The sequence below is a fragment of the Mus caroli genome, chromosome 5 (genome assembly GCF_900094665.2).
Source record: "Mus caroli chromosome 5, CAROLI_EIJ_v1.1, whole genome shotgun sequence".
NCBI classification, from domain to species: Eukaryota; Metazoa; Chordata; class Mammalia; order Rodentia; family Muridae; genus Mus; species Mus caroli.
In genome coordinates this window covers 100,467,161-100,495,005 of record NC_034574.1, presented here as the reverse complement: position 1 = coordinate 100,495,005, position 27,845 = coordinate 100,467,161, and the positions used below count along the sequence as shown (strand labels likewise).

General features: G+C 43.1%; 2 protein-coding genes across 7 annotated transcripts in view; one reads left to right on the top strand and one right to left on the bottom strand.

Moving 5' to 3' along the window:
- The window catches only part of Rpap2 (RNA polymerase II associated protein 2), a 63,768-nt gene extending 61,602 nt beyond the window's left edge, over window positions 1-2,166 (bottom strand). Inside the window, exons 1-2 of one of the 3 annotated variants that reach the window (XM_029477970.1) lie at window positions 2,003-2,166; window positions 1,288-1,333 (exon numbers count right to left, since the gene is read on the bottom strand). Coding sequence is in view for 1 of the 3 variants with exons in the window: in XM_021162023.1 (XP_021017682.1) it covers window positions 1,288-1,333; window positions 2,003-2,075 (119 nt within the window). In the remaining 2 variants the exon portion in view is untranslated. Of the gene's footprint in view, window positions 1-1,287; window positions 1,334-1,767; window positions 1,974-2,002 lie in introns of those variants that run through there. The other 2 variants (XM_021162023.1, XM_029477971.1) reach the window with 2 other exon arrangements.
- Window positions 2,167-2,234: 68 nt separating this feature from the next.
- Glmn (glomulin, FKBP associated protein) overlaps window positions 2,235-27,845 on the top strand; it is a 36,411-nt gene continuing 10,800 nt past the window's right edge. For 2 of the 4 annotated variants that reach the window (XM_021162032.2, XM_021162029.2), the window contains exons 1-13: window positions 2,235-2,298; window positions 2,999-3,073; window positions 4,575-4,700; window positions 10,994-11,110; window positions 12,139-12,247; window positions 13,564-13,801; window positions 15,179-15,281; window positions 17,241-17,428; window positions 24,747-24,800; window positions 25,252-25,282; window positions 25,614-25,703; window positions 26,418-26,459; window positions 26,563-26,636. In XM_021162032.2, the coding sequence (XP_021017691.1) occupies window positions 3,035-3,073; window positions 4,575-4,700; window positions 10,994-11,110; window positions 12,139-12,247; window positions 13,564-13,801; window positions 15,179-15,281; window positions 17,241-17,428; window positions 24,747-24,800; window positions 25,252-25,282; window positions 25,614-25,703; window positions 26,418-26,459; window positions 26,563-26,636 (1,211 nt within the window). In that variant the 5' untranslated portion in view covers window positions 2,235-2,298; window positions 2,999-3,034. The other 2 variants (XM_021162030.2, XM_021162031.2) reach the window with 2 other exon arrangements.

The window sequence follows — 27,845 nt, the reverse complement described above, 5'->3', positions numbered from 1 at the left end:
GGAGCAGGGCAGGGGGAGGGTATAGGGAACTTTCAGGATAGCCTAAAGAGCATCTTCTGAGTGATTGATGGGAAGGACCCAGCCCATTTGTGGATGATGTTATCCTAGGGCTTATGCTGTATGGAAGCAGGCTGAGCAAGCCATGCTCAACAAGCCAGTAAGCAGCACTCCTCTGTGGTATCTGCATCGGCTCCTGCCTCAAGGTTCCTGCCCTGTGTGAGTCCTGACCTGACTGTCCTTCCGTGATGAGCAGTGATATGGAAGTGGAAGCTCAGTTCTTGTGAGCAAAACTGACTTGTTCAGCAACACATCCTAGGGGCCTAACTCAAATACAGACTAGCTTGTATTTAGAAAATATCTTGCAAGAAGAATCGGTGAGTCCTGAAGTGATGGATTTTAGTCTCTTCAGATGAGCTCTGCTCTAGCTGTCTCTTCTGTGACACGAGAGACCATGACTTTTTGGAAGCTCTAAACTGTAAAGGATGCTTTTGGTTTGTTTGTTTGTTTGTTTGTTTTTAAGTCCCTATTTAATGTTACAAAGAAGACAATAACAAAACAAAACAACAACAACAAAAAAAACGGGCAGTGGTGGAGAACGGCTTTAATCCCAGCACTCGGGAGGCAGAGGCAGGCGGATTTCTGAGTTTGAGGCAAGCCTGGTCTACAGAGTGAGTTCCAGGACAGCCAGGGCTACACAGAGAAACCCTGTCTCGAAAAACCAAAAAAAAAAAGAAAAAGAAAAAAAAGAAAAGAAAAACAAAACAACAACAAAACAAAAAACCCAGAAGACAAAAGGTCCCTTGAAGTGATAAAGAAAGAACCTGCTTCAGCGAGCTTGGCACATACAACAGTGAGAGTGTACCTGAAGAAATGGGAAAGGGTTGGTTAATTCAGGAACTGTGTCCCCAGAACTTTCTACAGGTGTTCACCATAGTTTCCAACAGCCTAAGCCTCCAGGTTGGTTTTCCTACAGCTGAAGGACAGAGCATTCTTACGCGAGAATCGACAGTGCTTCCTGAGTCTTAAGTATTTTCTCAAGAAGGGTATGCACTATGCTTTTAAACTATTTGGGCTGGAGTATATAGCTCGGTAAATTAGACAGAGAGCTTCATTAGCGTGTACAAAGTCTTTAAGTTCAATTCCCAGATCGCAAGATCAGAAAACAGAACATCAAAACAAAAAACCAAAACCAAAAAAAAAGAAAAAAAAGAAAAAGAAAGAAAAAAAAATCAGATTGAATTAATGAGATAAAAGCAAAGTGAAATGCAGATGCCCACGTGGTTCTACCTTTTAGCCGCATCTCCTCGTTTCAGGGCTCGGGTCTGTTTAGTACCTACAATTGAAGAGAGAACAGTCAAGTGCCAATGCATTTGATGTAGCAGAGTCGTCCCCAAATATCACACTGTAGGCACCATTTCCTTTTCTCTCACACATCTCATTTCCAACTTCGATGTGTCCAAAAAAAAAAAAAACCAACAAAAAAAAACAAAACAAAAACAGGGGGGGGGCTAAACAGGAAGCAAATTCAATTGTTTCTGTAAATTAATTACATTTTACATTTTCATGACGACAGTCTCTTCGAGGACTCTTTCTCATATACCGGATGCGTTTTAATCAAGTGCTTTAAAAAACTCTCTAAACTGGGTTCCTTTAGAATAAACATTGCTCGGTCTCCCAAATGTTCCCTTGCCTAAAGAGAGGAGTCTGAGACCTCAGAGACCAGATATCAAAGCAATCCAGGGTTCAAGGCAACTGAACACCACCTGCCTTGGCCACTTGTTCCCAGGACATCCCACGTAGGGGGAGATCCTAAAACCCCTGTGTAAGGGTGTGGGATTCTTCCCCCGAAGGCACCAGGGCAGCCTGCGTGGAGAAGCTCTGGGCCTCCTCCACCCGGAGTTCTCTCTCTCCCCGGCGCAGCCTCAGAAAGAGGCCCGCGCGTGCGTGGTACTCAAACCAAGGTCTCAGGGTCCCAGCCTGGGACGGTGGCTCTTGTTCGTACCGGTAGCGTCTCGGTGGGTGCTGGAAGCCCGGGTACTTGGGCCCAGAGAGCAAGGTACAGCAGAGTCGGCCATGGGAAATGCGGTCAGAAGCGAGGGTCGGGACAACACATCTACCTCCTCACGCTTCGCCCGGAACCGGGCTGGGGGCGGGCCCAGGGAGGGCGGGGCGAGCGGAGGAGGGGGCGGGCCCGGGGCAGGGCGGGGCGAGCGGCGGAGGGGGAGGGTCCGGTTCGGGGGCGGGACCAGGAGTGAGGCCTGCGCTACCTGAAGTGGAGAAGGAGGAGGAGGGCAAGAGGTAGGCGCGTGGTTCGGCGGGTAGGTGGACGTGCTGGGTCGGGCGGATCGGGCTCGCCGAACAGGACCTGCGCCGCACGCGGCTCGCCTGCTCGGCCTCTGGAGGTGCTGGAGCCTGGGCGCCCTGCGCTGCAGGAGCAGGGAGAGGGGGAAATGGCCTCCCTTCGGCTCAGCCAGGCGCGGTAGGGTGTGATTTTCCTGTTCGCGCCTGCGGGGCAAGGACCTTCGCTGCTGGCCTCCTTTCGTGATACTCAGTGATCTCACTGACGATTGTTTAAGTGAGGAGGGAGATCCTGTGGAGAATGGGGTGGGCGGCATCGGAATCTTCAACTTCTTTGGGTGACTTAATTATGTTGGATTCCAGTTTTTGTCAATGGGATACTTAAAAAATTACTTAATGATTAGAATTTTCATTCCAGGTCCACAATTTGGATTTTTGTTTTCCTTTTAAACAAAGGCTCTTCTATTAGTTCTTTCTAGGGCTCTTTTTATTTTTTTACTCGTCATTCTTTCAAAATTACTTTCTTTAGGCATTACATCAGGGGCTTTAAAAATGCTTCATTAGGCTAACACACTAACGTTCAGTAATAGCAGTTAACCTATAAAACTTTACATTGTGTTTGTTGTCTAATAATTCAGAATGAAACGGTTTATGAAACAATTTACATGGTATCACACAATTAACTGTTTTTTTGTATTAGTTCATTACAGCATCAAAACTAGGAAAATAATTAGGAATGGCTGTGGAGGAACTTCAGAGCATAATAAAAAGATGTGTAAGTACTTCTCCGAAAACACCTTTAAATATATGGGAAGGGCAGAGAGTATCTTTACTTTGTGGTCACTCGTGTTATTTATCTTACTAAATCCGGCTGCTGCTGTTGCTGTTGCTGCTGCTGCTGCTGCTGCTGCTGCTGCTTCTTCTTCTTCTTCTTCTTCTTCTTCTTCTTCTTCTTCTTCTTCTTCTTCTTCTTTTTGACTTGTAAATATCAAAAAATCAGGAAAGTAGATTAATAACGATGATGGTGGTGGTGACTTTCAATCCTAGTAGTTTTGGGAGGCAAAGGCAGAGGGGTCTCTGTGATTTTCAGGCTGGCCTGGTTTACATGGTAAATTTCCAGGACAGCTCGGGCTATGGAGAGAAAGAGACCCTCGCTCACAAAAGGGGCATAAGGGGCTAGAGAGATGGCTCAGCGGTTAAGAGCACTTGTTCTTGCGGAGGACCTGGGTTCATTTCTCAAAACCCAGGCCCTGTTCTGGCCCACAGTGGGCACCAGGCACATGCATACGTATGAAAGTAAACGTTAATAAATTGTATTTAAAAGCATATTAAATCATGTACATGTCTGTTTATGTGTGTTGGTGGGGGGCATACATGAGTATAAGTGCCTGGCATGGAAGCCAGAGCGTTAGGACCACTCAGAGCTGGAGTTACAGGTGGTTATGAGCCACCTGACTTGGGTGCTGGGAATTGAACTCAGGTCCTCTGCCTATCTACCAAACCATTTCTCTAGTCCCAGTAGTCTTTAATTTTATATTTCTTATTGTTTTCATAATTTTCTCTGGTGCAGTAGGTTCAAGATCACTCCTTAAGCCATACTGATTCATGCTTATATACAGCAGTCAGGAGCTGGGGCAAGAGGACCTGAAATTTCCAGGTCAGCCTAAGTCTCATCATGAGAGCCAGTCTCAAAAGCCAAAATGAATAAAGCCAAACATTAAAATATTTATTAGGATAATTCTAATTTTTATCTGTGTCTTAGTCAGGGTTTCTATTCCTGCACAAACATCATGACCAAGAAGCAAGTTGGGGAGGAAAGGGTTTATTCAAAGCTTACAGTTCCATACTGCTGTTTATCGATAACCAAGGAAGTCAGGACTGGAACTCAAGCAGGTCAGGAAGCAGGAGCTAATGTAGAGGCCATGGAAGGATGTTCTTTATTGGCTTGCTTCCCCTGGCTTTCTCAGCCTGCTCTCTTATAGAACCAAGACTACCAGCCCAGACATGGTCCCACCCACAAGGGGCCTTTCCCCCTTGATCACTATTTGAGAAAATGCCTTACAGTTGTATCTCATGGAGGCATTTCCTCGACTGAAGCTCCTTTCTCTGTGATAACTCCAGCTGTGTCAAGTTGACACAAAACTAGCCAGTACAATGTGTATCATGTTCATTTTTGCTACAATTTAAGATTTCAGTTTTTTTCCTAGAGATAAAATCAGGAAGTCATTTATATTAAATCTGTATTTGCATCTGTGTGAATTTTTGATTGTTTACAGCAAATCCTAGAAGAGCATGATTTTAAAGAAGAAGATTTTGGCCTCTTTCAGTTAGCAGGTCAAAGATGCATTGAAGATGGTCATATAAACCAGCTGCTAGAGATTATTCAAGATGAAAAGAACAAGGTAAGCCCAGGCTCTGTGTCCACTCTTCAGTCTTTGAGAAGGGAATAATACATTGTTGTTATTACTCATTTGGAAGGGGAATAATACATTGATAATACTCATTTGGGAAGGGAATAATAGATTGTTGTTGTTAACTTAGTTACTATTCTACTGCTGCAATGAGGGAGTATGACCATGTCTCAGCCTTCCTTAGAGAAGGAACAGTTCATTGGGGCTTAGAGAAGGAACAGTTCACTGGGGCTTTCAGGGTCAGAGGATGAGGTCATGGAGATCACTCCTGAGAACCATCAACCTAGTGATTACCTGGTCCTTGAGGCTGGGTGTCTCAGCAGTCAGCCCAGTCCTACAATGGCTGTCCCCACTGGGGCAGGGCTGGGTGTCTCAGTGGTCCTGTTTGAACCCAGAAACCTACAATGGCTGTAGAGCTGCCAATCCTAGGTCACAATGAAAGCTTAGAAACTGGTTCTTATAGCAGGGAAGGAGGTGGCGGCGGCAGCAGCACTAGCTGGGCTGCTATTAACCAACCACACACTGCAGGAGGGAAGGCCAAGGAACAAAGGTGCAGTCTTCCTTCTCCCATGCCCTTCCTACCTGTACTGCTACAACAATCAAAGCAGTTAGGACGCTGTATCACATGAGGATCCCAGCTGATGTTAAGATCAACTATAATATACTCTTATGGCCTCCAATACAGTCAGTTTTGTGGGGTTTTTGAGGCAGAGTCTTTAGCCCATGCTGTCCGGGAGTTCTTAAACTTACCATGTGTTTTTCGTTGTTTGTTTGTGTGTGGGTGGAGTAGGGAAGCGGGGAGAGGCGTGCTTTTGTGAGTGTATATGCAGGTGCATGTCTAGACCAGGGGTTGATGTTGATTGTCCTCAATCACTTCCCATCTTTTGAAACGAGGTCCCTCATTGAACCTGGAACTCATACATTCATCTAGGCTGGGTGGCCAACAAATTCCAAGGACGTGCCTGTCTCTGTGTTTTTAAAGTTTTCTTCATTTTTCCCAGTTGCATTATCAAAGGATAACTTTTGACAATACTGTTGCTATCGATACTAAAATTAATTACTAATATTTAAGTTTATGCCAGACACTTTCTGGTATGTTACTTTATTTAGCCTCTCCAACATCTCATAAGATAAGCGCTGCTATTAAATTCATTTTGTAATACCTGCAACTCTAAGCAACTTGAGAGGCTGAGGTGGGAGGACTAGAAGTTCAAGACCACCTGGGCAATATGAAGGGACTCTGATTTCAAGAGAAACAAATAAAACAAGCAATCACTTTATAGAGAAGAGGTAATCACTGGAAGACGCAACAGCTTTTATGTGACATCCAGAATCCGAAGTTTTGGCGCTCTTGACTACTGTGTTGGACCTGAGACAGGATGTCCTGTACCCCAGGCTGGCCTAGAAGTTGCTCTGTAGTTGAGGACAAGCTGGAATTACAGATGTGTGCCACTACATCTGGTTTATATGGTGCTGGGGACAGCCCAGAGCTTTGTGCATGCTAGGCTAGCATCTACTGACTGGCCTGTGCCCCTGGACTTACAGGAAAGTTGAGGTAGAATGAAGGAGGGGATGGTTGTGGGAGCTAAGGCAAACAGTCATAAAGGACGACTGTTGCTTTTGTTTGTTTTCTTTGTTTTTCTATGTGTTTTTGTTGTTTGCATCTGCAGCACAGGATGTGATCTCCACTAAAACAGCCTAACTCACTTAAAGAGAAAGCTTGCAAAAGGAAGGCAAGGGAGTTGACTTGAGAATCGTCTCAGACATAGCAGGCGAGGGGGAAGTAAGATTTTGATTGATAACTAGACATAGGAGACGACTATTTGGCTGTGGGTCTCTGCATCCACCTGAGTTAGCTGCTGGGTGGAGCCTCTCAGCACAGCCATGCCAGACTCCTGTCTGCAAGCATAACAGAGTATCATTAATAGTGTCAGGGATCCGTGCTTGTCCATTGAATAGATCTCAAGTTGGTCTAGTTATTGGTTGGCCATTCCCTCAGTCTCTGCTCCATTGCCCGTGTCTGCATTTCTTGTAGACAAGATAAATTTGAGGTTGAAAGTTTTGTGAGTGGGTGGGTGTCCCTGTCACTCCCCTGAGGTTCCTGCCTGTCTACAGTAGGTGGTCTCTTCAGGCTCCATATCCCCACTGCTGTGAGACTCAGCTAAGGTCACCCTCCTTGATTCTTGCATGCTTCCCCTATCCCAGATCTCTGTCACATCCTCTACATGCCTCCAGCTCAGTTGCAGATTTCCATTCATTTTCATGGCGATCTGGCCCTCTCCTCATCCCTCCGCACCCCTAATCCAGACCCTTTCCCTCCCACATTCTCCTCCCCATCCTTTCTCTCACCCAATTCTCTCCCTCCCTCTGCCTCCTACGACTATTTTATTCCCCCTTCTGAGTGAGGTTCGCTTGGGCCTTCCTTCTTGTTTAGCTTCTGTGGAATGTATAACGTGGGAATTCTGTATTTTATGACTAATATCTACTTATAAGCGAGTGCATACATGCATGAGCTTGGGGAATCTTATGGAAGATTGGGGGAAGGATTTTGGGCCCTGAAGGAGATAGGAACGCCACAGGAAGACCAACAATGTCAACTAACCTGGACCCTTGGGAGGTCCCAGAGACTGAACCGCCAACCAAAAGGCATCCATGGGCTGGACCTAGGCTTCCCCACACAGATGTAGCAGATATGCAGTTTGGCCTTCATGTGGGCATATGGGTCCTGAACAACGAGCCGTGGGGGGCAGTGGTTGGGGGGAACTACCCCCTGTCTGTGGGATATGTTCTTCTAGCTACACTGCCTTGTTTGGTCTCAGTGGGAGAGGATGTACCTAACCTCACAGAGACTTGATGTGCCAGGATGAGGTGAAGGGTGTGGATATCTAGGGAGCCTCCATCCTCTCAGAGGACAAGGAGAAAGGGGGAGGGGAGGAAGGATTGTTGGAGGGGGTAACTAAGAGGAGGGGCAGTGAGCAGTGATCCGGATGTAAAGTGAATAAATAAAGATAAAATGAAAAGAAAATTCTGACCAACCCAAGGAAAGTACCTCTACTATTAAATTCTGTACAAACACACACACACACACACACACACACACACACAAGGAAAGTACCTCTACTATTAAATTCTGTACAAACACACACACACACACACAGATGGGGGGAGGTGGAGAAGAGAGAGAAATAGATTCAAATGCAGATTTGTAAGTGTTCTTCAAAGTTAGGTAATTAAAGCATTAAGGGTAGGGGAGATTTTGAGTTCTCAAGAGGCAGAGAAGAGGTCCAGGATCTCATCGTTTAAAGTTTTGTGAGTATGATGTGCATGTGTGTATGTCCCTGCTTGTGTGTGTGAGTGTGGGCATAGGCTTGCCGTGGCACATGTGTAGAGGTCAGGGGTGACTGGATCTTTTTGTTATTTACTGCCATATATGCTGGGCAGGCTGGTCCTTGAGTTTTCCTAGATCCTGCATCTTGGAGAAGGAACACCAGGATTGCACATGCCCACTGCCATGCCCTGTTTTCACGTGGGTTCTGGGGACTGGCATTCATATCCTCATTCTTATGAGCACTGTGCCTGCTGAGCCATCTCCCCAGCTCTCATTGGCCCATCCTGAGGAACTAAGGAGCAGGTAGCTGAGAATGCAACTGTCAAGGTGTGCATCAGTGAGGCAGAGAAGCAAAGAGCCTAACACTTGGGTATTTCATGGCTGAGTGGTTTAATTTTAGTATGTTTCTAAATGGCTAACAGGGTAAATTTAAAGACAGTAAGGCTTAGGCTTAATCTGGAAATCACCTGTGTACTGTATAATCTGATAACTACAAGATTCAGATTTCAACACAATATTTAACACTGATCACAGCTTGATTTTCCTTCCAGGTGATGTTTTCAGGACTGGTCCTGATTTACTATTAATCTGTCCTCATTAATATTTTTAAAGGCCAATTGAAGACTAACTTGTCCTAAGACCTTGTAATGTAGACTTTTGCACTTGAACACTGCTTATATTCTAGTAAGGGTCACTGTCCTGTGCATTGTAGAATATACAGCAGCAGCGGTGGCCTCTCCCTGTTACACCAGCAGCACCTTCCTACACCAACCAAAAATCTCTAGACCTTACCCAGTATCCCCTGGGACTTGAAAGCAAGACTGCTCCAGTGGAGAGCAACTGGAGTGTAGGAAAGTAAAGGCTTGGAGCTGGAGAGACTCTGGCTTTGCCACAGTTTTATATAAGGTGGGGATAACAGCATTACCCTGTACGCTGCTGTGGCTGTGTGCTGCTGTGGGGACAACAGCATTACCCTGTATGCTGCTGTGGGGGATAATAGCATTACCCTGTGTGCTGCTGTGGGGACAACAGCATTACCCTGTATGCTGCTGTGGCTGTGTGCTGCTGTGGGGACAACAGCATTACCCTGTATGCTGCTGTGGCTGTGTGCTGCTGTGGGGACAACAGTATTACCCTGTATGCTGCTGTGGGGGATAATAGCATTACCCTGTGTGCTGCTGTGGCTGTGTGCTGCTGTGGGGACAACAGCATTACCCTGTATGCTGCTGTGGGGGATAATAGCATTACCCTGTGTGCCGCTTTGGGGACAACAGTATTACCCTGTGTGCTGCTTAGTTGCAAAACACTGCAGAAGGTACATCAGGTGTCTTAGGAGGCAGGGGCAGGCTGATCTCTGAGTTTCACACTAGTCTGGTTTTTTAAGTCCCTGTCTTAATTCCTTTCTGTATACTGATGTATTATTCTCTCCTCCCTAACAAAGACCATGAAATATTTGATATTAGAGTCTATTAAGTTCCCAAACACATCATTCTATAGTACCTGGAAACCTTGTGACTGATATTTGTAAAATGTATAGCTAAAATTCTTGGAGTAGGCAGAATGGCTAATGGGCAAAGTCACTTACCACCAAGCACAGTCTGAGTTTTAAGAGAATGGCAATCTCCAACTTGTCCTCTAGCCTCCACACACATGCTGTTGCACACGTGCAAAACATGTACATACACTAAGCAAACAAACAGTCAAAGAGTTGTTTAAGTATTTAGATAAACATTTTCGAAGGATCACTTACTGAAAGAAGTGGAGCTGTGCAAAGAGAAACTTAGTTAGAAGCTGCAGCGCCAGGAGTTATGGCTACTTGTTTTTGTTATTGTTTTTAAGCTTAAGGACAATTGCATTAGAGTTTAAGAGAAAGCCAGTCTGTCCTCAGCAAGCTGTAATCTCTGCAGCTGGTCAGGGAGAACAGACAGGAAACAAAGCCTCAGGGTAGCAGGCAGCCATATGATATGGCAAGAAGTGGGACTTTAGAGGAAGAGCAAGGAAGCCCATAGCCCACAGGAAGAGTCTACCTGGTCTGGCCAGCATCAGAAAGAGATCAAAGAAAGAAAAGAGGAAAGATGCTGATCTGCATGGAGGACTGTGCTGGGGTTAGGAATTCTAGGAATGGAAAGTATAGGACCTCATTGAAGAAATAATTATCCTGCCTAAGGGCCAAATTTTAAAACGTGAACTTAGTCAGTCTTCTTTAAATCAAGTTATGGTGAGATAATAACTTATTAAATTATCAAAAACTTAGTTACTAATTCATAGCATGGATTCTTGAATATATATTTAAAATACTTTTTAAATGATTTGTTAATTTTCATTTTATGTGCATTGGTGGTTTGCCTGAGTATGTGTTTGTGTGAGGTTATCCGATCCCCTGGAACTGGAGTTACAAACAATTTTAAGCTGCCATGTGTGTGCAGGAATTTAACCCAGGTCCTCGGAAATAGCCAGTGCTCTTAACTGCTGAGCCATCTCTCCAGCCCCAAATTTGTAAATATTAAAAGTCAAACTATGCTGGGCAGTGGTGATACATGCCTTTAATCCCAGCACTTGGGAGGCAGAGGCAGGCAGATTTCTGCGTTTGAAGCCAGCCTGGTCTACAGAGCGAGTTGCAGGACAGTAAACCCTATCTTAAAGAAAAGAGAAAGGAAGGAAGAAAGAGTAAAATTGCATGTAGGAGAGAATGAAAAGGAAGCCACATTCCTCATTTCATATCTTGTCAGAAATAACAGAACTGTTTAGGGCCTGGGTCTAGTTGCTGAGTAAAGGCCATTCTGCGTCCCTCAGTGAAAACATCAACGGCGTTTGAACATGGTGAGGCTGCTGGCTGTGAGCAAGTCAGTGGTGAAGTGTGAGTCTCGCCTGCCTCACCCTTCCTATCTGAGAAAGCACTGCGTTCCTTCAGGGCTCTTTAGATGACAACATTTGCTTTGCTCTTTCCTGATTGCAGACCATCATTAAGTCTATGGGGTGGAATCTTGTTGGTCCTGTTGTTCGATGCCTCCTGAGGGGCAGAGAAGAGGATAAAAGAGAAGAGTGCTTTCTGATATTTGATTTGCTGGTGAAGGTAAGTCAGGAAAGCTTGTTCTGCCTGTCAAGCACACAGCAGCTCCGCAATTCCCTTCCATGTTTAATTCTTGTTCTTCAGTAAGGAAACTTTAGTCCAGGAAATTATTCCTAGACAATGCTGAGTTGTACTTGACTGGATGAGCGGGCAGCTCCAGCTGAGCATCATCAACATTTCTAGATACAAGAATTACCCAGGCTGAGACCCCTAACTCAGTTTCCAGTAAGAAAGCTACAAGGTGATTTAACAAGTGTTCTCATTATATAGGCGAAGTCACTTTTAGAGAACTTTTAATGCCATGCTGACCCTTGTGTAGCATTAGAGCCAGAATCAAATGCCAGATGAGAACGTTAAAAGAGACTGTAAAGGGGGTCTCGGATCAACAATAACAATTCTTGTTTGAAAATGCCATAGTAAAATCTAATATAGGAACTAGAGATTGTTGGGATATACACAGATGAGTCCTGGGATGAGAAAGCTCCTCCCAGGTAACAGGACACTTGATTATGAGGACTTTTAAAGAGGGAGGCAGTGGCTGGGGATGCAGCTCTGGTAGAGGTGCTGAGAATGTTAAGCAGATTGAGGCTTTAAGATATGGCAGTCAGGCTGTGCAGTGGTGGCACACGCCTTTAATCCCAGCACTTGAGAGGCGGAAGCAGGCGGATTTCTGAGTTCAAGGCCAGCCTGGTCTACAGAGTGAGTTCCAGGACAGCCAGGGCTACACAGAGAAACCCTGTCTCAAAAAATCAAAAAAAAAAAAAAAAAAAAAGATATGGCAGTCAGGACACACTGTAGAGCATCTGTTGAGAAAACACAAGAGACAGTGGTGTGGGGTCAAGGCCTTGCATGGAGAGTCTGCAGTCTACAGTGAAGAAGCCTGAGTTCTGAAAAGCCTTAACAACTGAATAGGGCATTTTACAGTTAGCAAATATAACTGTATTTTCTCGGTATGTCTTCTTTAAAATAGTAATCATGTGGCTTTAAATGCAACTTGTATTAAACAGGTTCAATTGTGAATATTTTTATAGTTATGTAATCCAAAGGAATTGTTGTTGGGTTTGCTTGAACTCATTGAAGAGCCCTCCGGAAAACAGATTTCCCAAATTATTCTTCTTTTACTGCAACCATTACAAACAGGTAATGAGCATTTTGATATCCAAGTATTTCTTGTTCTATTTGCATTAGTGTCTTGATGTTTACCCTACGTATGAACTGTCACCAAAGTAAAGTTTGTGATAAGTTACTGCATGCCCAGCTTTTAGGCTGTCCCAGCAGCGCCAGTGTGGATGCTGCGGGATGCCTGGAAGATTGGCTGCTCAGGAAATCCCTTGTTGTATGTCATACTGTTGGCGTGTGTGTAGCTCTTTAGTTAGCTTTCTTTTTGCATATACGCGTGTTTTGTCTGCACGTATGTCTGTACATCACTTGCATGCCTGGTACCTTACCAGATCCCTTGGAGTTAGAGATAGTTATGAGCTGCCATATGGGTTCTGGGAACTGAATCTGGGTCCTCTAGGAGCAGCCAGTGCTCTTAGCCACTGAGCCGTGGCTCTAGGCTCCTAGTAAGCTTCTTATCTACAGCTATAGTTAGAATTTCCCCTCTAAGCATATTTAGTGGTTCAGCTGTGGTACCTGCAGCGCGCAGTCTAACAGCAGTGTAGTAGTCCTGTAGTTTGGTTAAGAAGAGACAGGGTGTTACTTGGCCTTTGAATTGGGAGGTTGGAGTTAAAAGGTTCAACCAGAGTGAAATGAGGCATGAAAAGAGAAAGCTTCACGGTTCAATATTGGCAAATAATGGCTCTCAACAACCAACATAGACACTTTCCATGAAAGAAGCTATTTACTGTTTGTGTGTATGTAGCACATATATATGCTTCAGAATATGATAGAGGGACCTAGACACTTCTTAAATATTCAAAGTTTTCTAAGGACACAAAAAGCTCTTTAATACTCTTGTACACTTATACGGTGTTTTGCAATTTTCCATTCATATTTTGTGCTTATAATCAAAAATAAGGGAAAGATGTAACGAGTTATAAAAATACTGTATTTGTTGGTTTTCTTATTGCTGGCCTAAGTGCCTGACAACTGGCAATTTAAGAAGAACTGTGGATCTGGTTAGGATCCGCAGTCCATCATGGTGGCGAGGCATGGTGGAAGTAGGGTGGCGAAGTACCTGGTCACATTGTAATGACAGTCACAGTAGTGAGATCAGGCTCTACCGCCTCAGAGCCCACCTCTAGTGACCACTTCCTTTAGCAAGGCTCCACCTGCTAAGGATCCAGAACCTTGTCCCACGTGGACTGTGTGCTCACAGGGTGACACAGTTAACTGCTCACGTATGAGCACAGGTGACCACTTAAGAGGCGAACACAGGTGACAGCTCATGCACTGAGCACAGTAACCGCTTATGCGGTGAGCAGAGGGAACTAACTGCTTCGTCTCTGTTGCAGTTATTCAGAAACTTCCTAACAACAAGGCATACTCCGTTGGACTAGCATTGTCAACACTTTGGAGTCAGCTGTCTCTTCTTCCTGTTCCACACTCAGAAGAACAAATTCAGGCAGATGATTATGGCCTCTGTCAGTGTTGCAAGGCCTTGATAGAGTTCACGAAACCTTTTGTGGAAGAAGTAATAAGTGATAAAGAAAACAAAGAAAATGCAAAACTAAAAGATGAATTACTGAAATTGTAAGTATATCTTGAAGAACATTTTACCGTGGAGTGAGTAATTAGCAGCTCAGTTACCTTATGTTTCTTATTTGTACATATAAACCTAGTTTCATATTTTGAATTTTAGATGTAGATGTTTGGCTGACACAGCATGGTCGTTTACAGAGGCACTGACAGTACAAAACCAACCTTCACTTAACTCACTTTCACCCATCACAGCAAGCAAACACTGAAAGTCAGGCAGGGGATGGATTCAACTCAAGGGACTTACTCTGTCTCGGGGAAATCGTACCTGAAAATAGAGACCACTAGAGAGTTGAACATCCACCCTGACTGCAGATTCAGCAAAGTGCTCACCCACTCTCTCACACCTTGGGTTCTAACCAAACATCCACCACTGTTGAATGTGGTTGCCAATCCCTCAGTATATGGATGGTCCAAACTGAGATGTGCTCTCAGTATGACACAGCCTCCGGACTTGACTGCTGGACCCTTTTAACAGGAAGACCATGAGCTGGCTATGGTGGTGCTCACCTGCCATTCCACCGCTCAGGGTGAGGCAGGAGGATTGTAAGATCAAAGCTAGAGCCTGGATTATAGACTAAGTTGTCCCAAAAACCAAATCAACACAAAACCTCTAAAATAAAGGACAAAATAAAGGAATTTATGTTAAATTTCTCTTGGACAGTACTAAATTTTTTTTTTTTTCAAATTTGGAAGACTAATGCTTTTCTATTTTTCTGGGTTAAGGCATTTAAAGTTGTTTTTAAAAACAACAAAAAAAATTGTTTTAAAAAAACTATCCTAAAGAACTAGAAAAGGCTTAGTTACAGAATAAAGTTAGAGTTTAAAAAAATGCAACTCTATGAAAAACATGACTATATTGTCCTGAATTTTCCTTGGACCAATGATGGTGACCTCTTGAACTAGCTGGCCCTCAGGAGACATTCAGCATCAATTGTAACACTCTAGAGATTCAATTGAATCTGAGCTATGCAGTCTAGCAAGGCCTTCTCATGCTTTCCCAGTACTGTCACGAGTGAGGAAGGATTCAGCTTGTGTTACCGACACTGAACTATTGGTGCTTGCCTTAGGTCACGTCTGTGACATAGTAAAATATAGGTGATTTGTGATCAAGGTATTGTGGCTTGCAGTTCTAGGCTAGGAGTTCTCAGGCTGGACTGAGGCTCAGGTTCGCTGAGCTCATGCTTTCAGAACAGCACCTTCTTTCCCATGAGAGTGAGCCCACCTTTCAAAGGTCCCACTTGTTACACTGTTTTAGCCAACAACCCATACAGGCTGCACTCAGTTCTCATGAAAAGCCAGGAATGAAGAACTCGAGGTGTTGTGCCTTGGGAGTGTTGACTGCATAGTTACCTATTTCTTATGCCGTAGTTGTTTCAAAGGCTTGAAATGTCCTTTGCTGACAGCACAATTCCTCGAACAGTCAGAAGATGTTGGAAATGACCCTTTTCGGTGTTTTGCATCTGAAATAATAGTAAGTACAGCTGATCTAATCTATAATACTTGTAATTTTAAATTTATCCTGCTATATTGTGATATATGACCAGTTAAATTGATAATTTATTAATAGGGCAGTATATAGTTTTTTAGAACACTGATAAACAACAGGATGGAAACTAAATAGCAGTAATATTATCCAAAGCCTTCTAAATGTTTCTAAATGCTAATAAATAAGAAAATGTATACATACATATAAGATCTTGAAAATGTGTATATTTTCTCTTAATACTCTAATACAAGTCATTGGTATTAATTTCATATTATTTTTTTAGAGAGAGAATGTGTGTGAGTGTTGTGTGTATGTGTCCGTGTATATCTGACCTGAATGTATTTGTACCACATGCATGCAGTACCTGTGGAAACCAGAAGAGACCATCAGATCTTAGTTGTCAGCCAACATGTGGGTGCTAGGAATTGAATTTGGATTCTCTAGAAGAGCAGCCAGCCCCCATCTTAAGCATTTTAAAGTACAGCATTAAGTGTGTTTCCATTGCTGTGCAGTCACCAGCGCTGCCATCTCAAGAACATTTCTTTCTACCTAAATTCTGTACTTGCTAAACACTGCCCCCAACACCCTCCCCACACCCTGTCCTGTCACTAACTGGCTAAGCGTGCATCCATACACACACACACACATACACACACACTGTCCTGTCACTGTCTGACTAAGCACTCCTCCCAGGCCCCTGCCTGTCCTGTCACTGCCTGGCAGCTGCCACACTGTATTGGAAAGCACTTCTATTGTTTCCATGCTGAAATGGTTTTTCTCTCTTTTTATTTCGGTATTTTGAAGACAAGGTCTCTCTACATAGATCTGGCTATTCTGGAACTCTCTTTGCAGTCCAGGCTGGCCTTGAACTCACAGAGATCCACTTGTGTCTGCCTCCCAAAATGGTGGGATTAAAGGCGTGCCCAGCTTCATTTGTGTTTAAAACTTACTCATTTTTTTTTTATCACAGTGGGTTTGTGCATCACATGTGTATAGTGGCCAAGGAGACCAGAAGAGGGTATTGGATCCCTTGGAATTGGAGTTGTAGATGGTTGTGAGCTGCCATGAGGGTAGTGGGAACCAAACCTGGGTCTTCTGCAAGAGCACCAAGTACTCTTAACTGCTAAGTCATCTCTTCAGCCCCTGAAATGACCTGTCTTAGTTTACTCTAAAGCCCTCCCTCCAGCAACTGGGTAGTTTAGCTATCAGCAAAAACTCAATGTATGTGTGTGTGTATATGTGTGTGTGCGCGTGCGAGTACATGCACCTTTAATTATGATTTTGAGTGAGATCATATCTAGAAAGAAAGAAGGAAAAGCAGAAACCTTGCCTGAATAGGTAAGGCCCATCCAGTAATCTTGAATAACTCAAAATCAATTGATTCAAGACCTGCATTATACCAGCAGGCTTCCTCGGTGGCTTAGTCAGTGTTCTGTTGCTATGCAGAGACACTGTGACTACAGCAACCCTTAGGAAAGGAAGCACTGAATTGGGGCTTGCTTACAGTTTCAGAAGGCTGGTTCATTATCTCCATGGTGGAGAGCATGGCAGCGCACAGGAAGACGCGGTGCTGGAGAAAGAGATGAGTTTTCCATTCAAACCCACAGGCAGCAGGAAGAGAGCGTCTGGGTCTGGCTTGGGCTTTTGAAACCTCAGAGCCCACCCCCACTGACATACTTTAACAAGGCCACACCTCCTATTCCTTCTCAAGTAGTGCCACTCCCTGCCGACCAAGCATTCAAGTGTGTGATCCCATAGGGCCATTCTTATTCCGAGCACTGCACTCACCTTTGCCATTTAAGAGGGTCTAACAATGGGGGTGACATTCAAAGCAAGTCCCACAAATTGTCTATACCCTCAAAGAGAAGGGATATGGACAGAGTGGACATGGAATAAGTGGGTGATATATGCCAACTGCTTCCTTTTTAAAAACCCATTTCACAGGGATTTTTATCAAAAATTGGACACCCTGTCCCCCAAATTATTCTTAATCATGGAAGGAAAAAAAGGACTTGGGATTACCTTGAATTTGAAGAAGAAGAAGACAAACAACTGGCAGAGTCTGTGGCTTCTCTGACATATCTAGTATTTGTTCAGGGCATCGGTATCGATCAGCTGCCCATGGTCTTAAGGTAAGAGTCAATCTCAACTCTAGATTTATTTACTATCCAGTACGTGTATGTTAATATACTAGTACACTGAAAGATGGCAGATTAGAGATGCCTAGAATCTTCTGATATCTCCACCAGTTTAAGAAAAGACTTCAAGTAAGTGTGTGGCTTCAGGGAGAGGTCGTGGTGTAAAAAGGCATGGGAGTACAACAGCATCAGTAGACAGAGACCAGATGAGGTTCAGGTGTATTGAATATTGGACTTGTAAAGGAAACAGCCCCACAGGTACAGAGTATGACATTCTGCATAGCACATTAAGCTTAGAGGTCTGTGATCCACACAGTCAACAGTGAGAAGTGCGCCTGATACATCTAGCGATGGAGGCCTCATACGTCCTAGCTTGTTCACTAATGCTATAGGGGGACCTTGAGAGATTTGTAGTTTGTAGGCAAACTTTTCAGCTAAGGTAAGTAGAAGCCCAGAATTACTAAACCTCTAAGCTCTAAAAGCTTGCCCTCTGCCGACTAAGGGAACAACCACCTTGAAAATCACTGTGGGCTCAGGTGACATCAAGACAAAATGATTTTGACTTGAACCCAGATCAGGAGACATAAGGTTTCCTTAATAAGAAGTGCAGGCTCCATTGCAGAGGGAGGTGGGTGAGACTTAGAGCTGGGAACGTCTTTACCTCTAGGGAGTAAAACTGGCTCTGAGTGAATAATGCCTTAGCCACTGCTTGGCGTTTCCCAGGGCCTCATGCATATTAAACTTGCCAGGTTGCTGGGCCAACCCATGAGAACACTGACAAGCGTTTAGGCCAGCAGCAGTGATGGCGGCAACACTCAGTACAGTGGACTCAGTGCTGAGCAGACATTGCAAGGAACAAGGTCTGAGGAGGGCGGGGCACTCTGGTGGGTCATGTGGCTCTGTATCTCCATCCTGTGGGCGCTTCTGCACTTCTGTCTTTCTCTTCCTCCCCTTCATGCTTCTTGCCACTTCTTTTCACTGCTAACTTTACTAGCTTTGTAATTCTGATTTATCCCATACACATCCTACCTTTTTCTTTATCCTTATTGTTGTTTTCATTTTTTTCTTTTGTAATTAAGTGTTTGTGGTCTACCCACTGTCACTGCTCTAGAGGCGGTGGCACCTGGGAGAATGGCGCCAATAAATGAGGCCAACTTCAATCAGAGCCCCAGACAGTTTGTACTCCAAGGTTACATGGGTAAAGTTTGAGTGAGTTTAAGCCGTACACAATCACAAGGATGAGTCACATGTGGCAAATAAATGACAGTTTAATAACACAAGCAAGCAGTCATGAGTAATCTGAAGCAAACTCACTCCTATTCCTACCCCTGGGAGGAACATGAAAACACATTCCAAGGACAATTCCATGTTTGGAGAAACTGAAGTCACAAGACTCCTGTCTTGTTTTCTTTGAGTATTCTCACAAGAGCTCAGATTTTTCTCACAACTCCATTCCTGGACCATGTTCCAACACTCCATGTACTAGGGGGAACTGAGACTTGGGAGAAGGCTGGCTCGTTACGAAGTCCCACAGAACTTACCTCTCTTTAGTCGCCAGTTCCAAACAAAATGGAGTGATTGAAGTGCTAGAGAATTTAAACTTGGTTTTTAGAGAGGATTTCTAAAATCTATAGAAGAAAGATAAACATCCAAGGAAAGGAGGCACTTAGAATGGGCATTCAAGAAACTGTCCATATGAAAATTTAGCTAAAATGTCAAACGTACAGGAAAAAAAATATAGAAAGTTATGAGGATGGAATGCCAAGAACCCCAAGCAAAAGGGAACAGAGAGATTATGGAATGATACTGAAAGTCTCCCGAAACAGGAGACCCTCATTCAAGGCCCGGGATGATACGACACCCAAGAAGTCACAAGAGACTGGTCTTGATGCAAACAGCCAGAGGTTTAATTGGGGAAGGCCAGTGCACTGGGGATGACTCGCATCCCACGCAGGGGTAGAGGAGTCGACCCTGAGCTCAAAGGGTAAGGGGTTTATAAAGGCAGAAACCGCACACACCTGGCATGGGGCTATAGCATTTGGCAAGCATAACGGGTTCAAGAAACGGTTGGAGTATTCTGTACGAACATTTCCTAAAACAATGGAGCAAGTTAAACTTCTACTTTGTGGTTAGTACATCCTGGAACAATGGGGCGAGTTGACTTTTACTCCCTGCCATTAGTGAGGTCTATTTTGAACACAAGTCTAGGGGCTTACATAATTTTTTACTCTTCTCTCTCAGGATCTTTCAATACACTTAAAGCTGAAAATAAGTAGCTTCCAAAAATACTACTATATCCAGCAAAATTTAGATAGAAATAAGGGCGTCTAAGATCAGCGCAAGACTGTTAAGCCCACACTAAAGAAGGTACATGAGGCAATCCTGCACACAGAGAAGGCAATGGATGAACCACAGAAGCATTGGGAAGAATAAGTCACAGGAAAACCAGATGACCAATAAGAGTTACTAAACCTCCAAAACAAGGTGAATACGTTAGAAAGTTAATCAGGAAAACAGCAGGAATTAGCCATGTGCCTCTCACTGATAACCCTCAATGTGAACCCTCTTAACTGTCTGATGGAATTATGGTGCTGGGGATACAATGATACCCAACTAACTTAATTGCATATATGTTGCATATGTTCATGTGAGTGCAGATGCCCCAGCAGGCTAGAGCTATTAGATCCCCTAGAGATGGAGTTACAGGCGGCTGTGTGCCATCCAGTCTGGGTCCTGGGAACCCAACTCAGGTCCTTGACCGGAGCAGTATGTGCTCTTAACTGCTGAGTCATCTTGCCAGTCCCAAACTACTTTTTAACTTTCAAAACCACACTCAGCAGCACATGGGGGCCTTGAGTTTAAGGCCAGCCACAGTGAGTTCTCGCCTAGCCACGGCTACACAGCAATGCCCTGAGATATCCTGTCTCAAAGAAATGCAGACAAACAGGCATGGGTAGAAGAAACCCACATAGACCTAAAGTATGGAAATGATATTCTAAAAACGCAGAACCTGAAAGTAAGATGGACTAGCTTGTATCTGGACAATAGAGACCCCAAGCCAAAGTAACTGAGTGTCACTGAGAAGACAGAATAGCATGTCTTCACATAATTCCATAAGACAGCGCCGTAAGCAAAGGTTAAGTCCAGATTCAACATGGTGTAGATTTCAGCCTCCAGTCTCATCAGTAAATTGGTCACTCAGAGAAAAGAACTAACAGAAAAACGTTAATGACGGCTATGTCATAGATCGCAGCTTCTTAACAGATGTTTACAGAGTATTTCACTCAACACCTTCAAAATATATATTCTTATATATATTTTGAAACTTTCTCTACAAAGAAATCACATTCTAAGCCATTAAGCGTGTCTAAACAAAATTTTAAAAAAGAACATCTGTCTTATCAGGTCATAATGTGATAAAAATTAGAAATCAGTAACAGAAGAAACTATAGAAAATAGGCAAACACCTGGAGCATGATAACAGCACATTTGACCAATCAATATGTCAGTAACAGAATAAGCTATAGAAAATAGGCAAACACCTGGAGATTGATAATATAACCTACTTTTGACCAATCAATGTGTCATTGAGGAAATTGGGATAATTTAAAATTTCTTTAGAATCATCTGAAAAAAAGTCACCTACCATAAACTTCAGGATATAACAAAGGCAGTTCTGAGAGGGAATTTGTAGCTATGAGTGCCGAAATTAAAAATAATAGGAGGCTGGAAAACTATCTTAGTGTCAAGAGTGCTTGCAGCTCTTTCAGAGAACCATGGTTCTGATCCTGGCACCCATGTGAGGTCATTCCCAACTGCTTTTAATTCCACCTACTGGGGATCTTATGTTTTCTTCTGGTCTCAGTGGGCACCCACACACATGTGCACACACATCTTTTTTTTTTTTTTAATGTGTGTGTAGGGAATCTCAGATAAATAACTTGATGTATTTGAAGGTCTTAACAAAACAGAACTAGCCCAAAACAAATTAAATGGAAGGAAGTAAGGATCAGTGTGGAGGGCTGGAGAGATGGCTCAGCGGTTGAGAGCACTGTCTGTTCTTTAAAGGGGTCCTGAGTTCAATTCCCAGCACCCACATGGTGGCTCACAGCCATCTGTAATGAGATTTGGTGCCCTTTTTTGGCCTGCAGGCAAACATGCAGACAGAAAGTTATATGCTGTATACAGTTTTTTTTTTTTAAAAGATCAGTGTGGAAAGAAATGGCATGGTATCTAAAAGAGCAATACAAAAAAGATCAAAGAAACAGAGCCAGTTCTAAGTTGACATTTATCTAAACTAACCATGAGAATATAATGGAATTTTGTTAGATATAAAGTGGTAATCACTAAAATCCGGAGAATCACTATGAATTACTTTGAAAACTTAAATTCTAGTATATTGGAAAATCTAGTACTCAGTAGATTTCTAGACGTCTGTAACCTATCACAATCGAACTGAGATGATGCTGAGAACCTAAGCATCAGTAACAAAACATCTCCCAACAGAGAGAAGCCCAGGGCTGTACAAACCCACTCTTAAGCTACCCTCTAAGTACAAAGAGGAGGAGTGCTTCTAAACTCACCCTTCCAAGATAATAGGATACCCAAGCTAGGTAAAAATACAAGAGAAATAACTGGCTGGGTGTGGTGCTACGTACTTATAATCTCAGAATTTGGGAATTTGGAAGGCTGAGGCATGAAGAACATGAATTATATAAGCCAGCCTAGGCTGCATAGTGAATTCTAGGAAGTCTGAGCCAAATATCAAAATCACGATTCAAAACAAAACAACAACAACAAAACAAACCCAAACAAAAACCCCCAGACAAGCAAGAGATAAGTGCATAAAGATAGCTGAGTTGATACAAGCACTTGTCAGGAAAGCCTGACTAACCTGAAATGGCTCCCAGGCCCTGAAGTGGAAGAGAAGTGACTTCTACATCAGTGTCATCATATCCAGCATCCGTGTGGATGCATGTACACAAATAATACATTATTAAAACCCCCAAGAGACAACAACAAAATAAACAACAAAAGAAAAAAACCAGTCTCCTTGCTTAGCTTTGTTGTAGAAATACTCAACAAAATGCTTCTAAGGCAAATTTTTCAGTGTCAGAATAGGATCATAAGTCACAATCAAGTTGATCTCAGTTCAGATGTAAAAACTGGTTCAGCATACATCAGTAAATAACACAGGACATACAAATACTGACTCAAGGACAGATATGTGGTTGTTTCATGTGATTGTTATATGCAGGAAATCTAGCATCTAACAAAGTTCAGTATCCCTTCATGATAAAAGCCCCAAAGAAACTTAAATAGAAGACTCATATGTTACTGACACAGGCTGTATGTGGAAGGCCTAGAACCAACATACTACTTCAAGTGATAAACTGAATACATTGCTTTTAAAACCAGTAGGTCTGCCATACCAGATAAAACTGTTAAAGTGCAGAAACATATTACCCTAGTTCTAGAGGTAGGAAGTTTGTGATTAAGTTATCAGAAGGTTGCTTACTCTTGAGGGCTGGTGTTATAGTTTGCTTTCTGTTGCTACGATAAATACCATAAACAAAAGCAATTTGAAGAAGAAAGGATTTACTTGGACTACACTTCCCGTCATAATCCATCTTTGAAGGAAGTCAGGACAGGAACACAAGGAAGGAGCTTGAAGCAGGAACCTTGCTTACTTAAGGCTTACTATCCGGCTTGCTTACTAGCTCATGCTTAGATATGTTTTTTAACAGCCCAGACCCATGTACCTAGGGAATGGTGCTACCTACAGTGGGCTGGGCCTTCTCCATATCAATCAAGACAATCTCTCACAGCCAGACACAGGCCAGTCTGACCAAGGTAACTCTTCACTTGAAATTCCCCTTTCCTAGATGAGTCTAAGTTGTGTCAAGTTGACAATAAAAACTAGGCAGCACAGCTAGGAAGAAGAATCCATGCTGCTCTGGTATTTAGATCTTTGATGGTCTTTACCTTCATATTCTTACATTGTCCTTTGTGGTACTGTGTTCTGCCTCTGCCTGGGATACTTTGGTGCCACAGGCATGCCAGCTTGGAGAAGGCTGGGCATAGTCAAGACTGGGCAATGTCTGGAAAGGAAAGTCCACAACATGTTTCCCTTTGGGGCATCAGATGCTGCTACATGCCTCGCCAGAATGGAAAAGGGGGGTCTGGGATGAATGCTGTAGTTCCAGGTCTCCTTTCTGGGTACCCAGGCACTGCCAGTGTACCACCTGAAAGTCAGGAACTTGGGTCAGAGGTCCCTGTTTCCCCTTAGGGTGTGTAAATGCCGGGCTGGAAGGGGAAACAGAGTTTGAAATGAGCAGGATCTGGTCCTGTTGGGAGCAAGTACCAGAGGGGTGGGAGAAGAGAAAAGCCTTCTTCTGGAGTCTTAGGTGTGGCTCTTTTAGGCCAAGGCCTTCTGCATCTTTAGTGAAGCAGCTCTCTGAGACAATCCATGCTTGATTACATTGCTTTCATGGGGGAGAATGCGAACGCATATGCTTTATTCAGGTAAACCAGGATTATATACCTCTTGGGGAAGGGTGTGATGGTATCCAGGAAGAGAAAGTCATTGGCTTAAGGCTAAGGCTATCTAAGATACCTCATTAGCATGGAGACCTCTAGGCACTATGCTACATGACTGAGTGGTCCTCTCAATTGGGTGTGCCATTACATGTCCCAGAGCACTACAGAGATAGGCAGGGAGTGGCTCCACTCCTGCCATTCTCAAATCTCTGAGATTCCCCAGGGTTTGAGCTCACTCAACCTCACCAGTTCTTATGCCCAGCGGTGGCACAACCCTGCCTTTTTAAAGATGTATTTAGTTATGTTTATTTGTGTGCCTACAGAAATCTGAAGTGGGCATTTGATCCCGTGGGGCAGGATTACACATAGTTGTGGGCCACCTGACATTTGTGCTGGGAACTGAAGTTCTCTGCAAAAGCAGTATGGGCTCCTAACCGCTGAGCCAACTCTCCAGCCCCCAAGTTTCCTATTTAGTAGACATGAGGTACTGGATTAGAGCTGACCCCCCAAAGACCTCACTTTATTTTAACTCTATAAAATCCTTAAGTCTAATATTCTAAGTTCAGGAGACTATGACTCCAACCTATGTTTTTTGAGGAGACTACAATTCAAATAGTATGTGTATGTGTGAGAGATTTTGGGGCTATAATTGGAGATCAGTGTTAAGAGTTCTTATCTAGCGTGAGGCCCTGGGATTGCTCAGTGGTTGAAGAGAGGAAATTACTGTTTTTAAAGATCTTTTTAAAATTATTATTATTATTTCCTATTTTAGCCCATCATACCTTTTGCAGTTGAACATGGAGCATATTGAAGTGTTTCTGCAAAGGTAAGATCATTTAGATGAAATCTCAGAATTAAATTGTAACATTCAGCTGTCATTGGGAGGAGGGTGGGGGTAGAGGAAGGGTCAAGGTTCAAGGTCATCCTTGGCAACACCAAGCCTTGAGGACAAGGGTGAACTACATGAGACCCTTTGGCAAACAGCAACAACAAAAAAGAATTTTGACAGATTCTTCAACAGAATTTCTCCTCAACATACAGATCATTTCATTAATTTTGGAACAGTCTTGGGATGAGCCCTGGTTAGTGTCTAACGCTAGATCCTCTTGCTTTAGCCTCCCAAGTGCTACTGTTACAAGTGTCCACCAGTCATTCCAGATAATGATGTAGCTTTAAAAGACCTTATATTTCAATTTTTTATTTGCTCATCCTAAAGTTAGGAATCATTCTAAATAAATCATGAAACCATAGTGATAACTTTCAATGTTTTCTTTCAGAACAGAACAGTCTGTTTACTCCAAAGGATTGGTAAGGTTTGTTTACTATCATTGTATATTTGCATATGTGTGTGTGCACATATGTGCGTGTGTATGGGGGGGGGGTGCATGCGTGTGCACATGTGTGTACACTTGTAGAGGCCAGAGGACAACCTGAAGGAACCAGTTCTCTCCATTGTATGGGTACTGGGGAATCTCAGGTCATCAGGCTTAAGGTAAGCCCCTTTCTCTGTTGAGCCATCTCAGCAGCCTGTTAGCTAACATTATAAATTATAAAAAATAACAAATATAATGGTCAACTATACCTTATGTGCATGTATGTTCATGTATATACATGTATGTTCATGTATGTTCATCTGTAGGAACTTCTGGAGACTAGCTTATTGAGATTAGAAGACAACAGCCTATGTTATCAGTACTTAGAAATCAAGAGTTTTCTTGCTGTGCCTCAGGTAAGCAGAACATGGATTCAAACATTGTAACAGCTCCTTATCTATTCTGACCTCTGCTAAGGTAGTGTGCGCTGAGACTCCTCCCCTACTCTTCCCCACCTCTGTAAGTGCTGCTGTGACTTCCAGCTGAGCTGCAACTCACTGTTTGTGCAGATGGCAATGGCCTGCTTTCTGTGCTGCCGTGACAAAAGCCAGACGACATAAGACAACAGAACTGAAGTTTAAATTCTATTTTGATTAATTTCCCCAACTCCTAGGATTAATATATATTTAAATAGCTATTTGTGACCATCCTGGTTGATGGCACGAGGGAGGGCCTGACCTTGTGACTTAGCTCTCAGTCGCATCTCTTCCTTCACCAGGCAGGTCCTCAGCTGTGAAGGTTAATATTTAAGTAGAAAGCTGTGGCTTTTGCTAGTACATTAAGCTTGATGATATTTAATTAATGTGTTATATTTGTGCATATTTGATTTGATTTTCTTGTTCTTCTACAAATAATTGAAATTACCATTTACTTTAAAATCACATTTATTTACATCTCATTTTATGCTATGTATAAAACTAATTGTAGTTACTTTGCCATGTGATGATAGGCCAGAGAAGCAGGTCTCCTTAGGTCGCACATCTCCTTTCTCTAGCACCTTGTGATAATTGAACTTGGCAGACAGAATTGATTTACCTCTGGATTTAAAATGTTTTTTTCTTTATTTCTAGGGCTTAGTCAAAGTTATGACACTTTGCCCCATTGAGACATTGGTATGTATGATTTGGGGGCTAACTCATGAGTTATAGCAAGAAATCTTAATAAATAATGTAATTTTAAATGTTTTATATATTTGTATTATTTGTTTAATTTCAGAGGAAAAAAGGTTTATCTATGCTTCAGCTGTTTATTGACAAGTTGGATTCACAAGGCAAATATACATTATTTAGGTATGTATCAAGCTGATAGCTAGGCACTTCTCATTGCTCTGACAAAATAGGTGAGAAAACAACTACAGAGAATGTTCATCTGGGTGCAGTGTTTGCAGAGGTGCAGTCTGTGGCCTGCCAGCTCCTGTGCTGTTGTCTGTAAGACAGAGCTCATGTGGACAAGGTGATGGAACAGAGCTGTTCACCTCATGGGAAGGGCCAAGGACAAGACACATCCTTTGAGGCATGCCCCCAGAGACCTGCTTGCTGCACTAAACTCTACTGCCTAGTTACCATCTCTCAAGGATGCCATTATAATATGACTCAATCAAGGGGTAGTCGATTGATCGGTTTGAACCCTCAGGATTTAATCAATCACTTCACGAAGTCTCAGCTGCACCCAGTCTTTAACATATGAGCTTTTAGGAGACATTTCAAAACATAGCCCCTGGCTAATTACTAGGTATGTGGCTGATCAAAACCTGTTAATGCCTTGTAGTCATTTAAAGGTACAGCATCTGTACAGTACTGTTCAGTGTCTGTAACCACAGAATCAGCTTATCGAATATTATGTGAGTGTCAGTGTGTAAGTTTCAGTTTGATTGAAGCACTGTAAGTGCACTCGGTGTGGAAGGAATAACTGGGACTATAATGCTCCTGCTGGAGCTGCTAGGTCTTTACAGAGTTCAGTGACCTCCATCATTTATCATTGGCACTAAGGCACCACGGAGAACAGCTGTAACCTCAACAGGTTTGTCACTTCAAGTTACTCTTAGCTCCTTCTAGTAGAGTTTCTAGGCAAGAAATTAAAGACTAGAAAACTTTAGCCTAAATAATAAGTAAAGACTTTATAAGGCTGTATAAAGAGTTTGTGTGGAAACTCTGTTGTCCTGATATTAGGAGGTGGATGTATTCTAATAACACAGACATTACTACATACTAAATTTAGCCTACAGATCTTAGCCTGTTTTACTCTGTTCTAGAGACTAAGAATGAATTATGAACTGGTTTAAGCAACAGTAAAATGCTGAAAGGTCTTCTTTGGCTGTGTCCAGTACTAGCACCATTGAGCCTATCCTTTTCTTCAGCTCTGATCATACCAGAGTCAGGCCTAGCTTACACAGACTTAGCCCTTAGACCTTATACCAGAGTCAGGCCTAGCTTACACAGACTTAGCCCTTAGACCTTATACCAGAGTCAGGCCTAGCCTACACAGACTTAGCCCTTAGA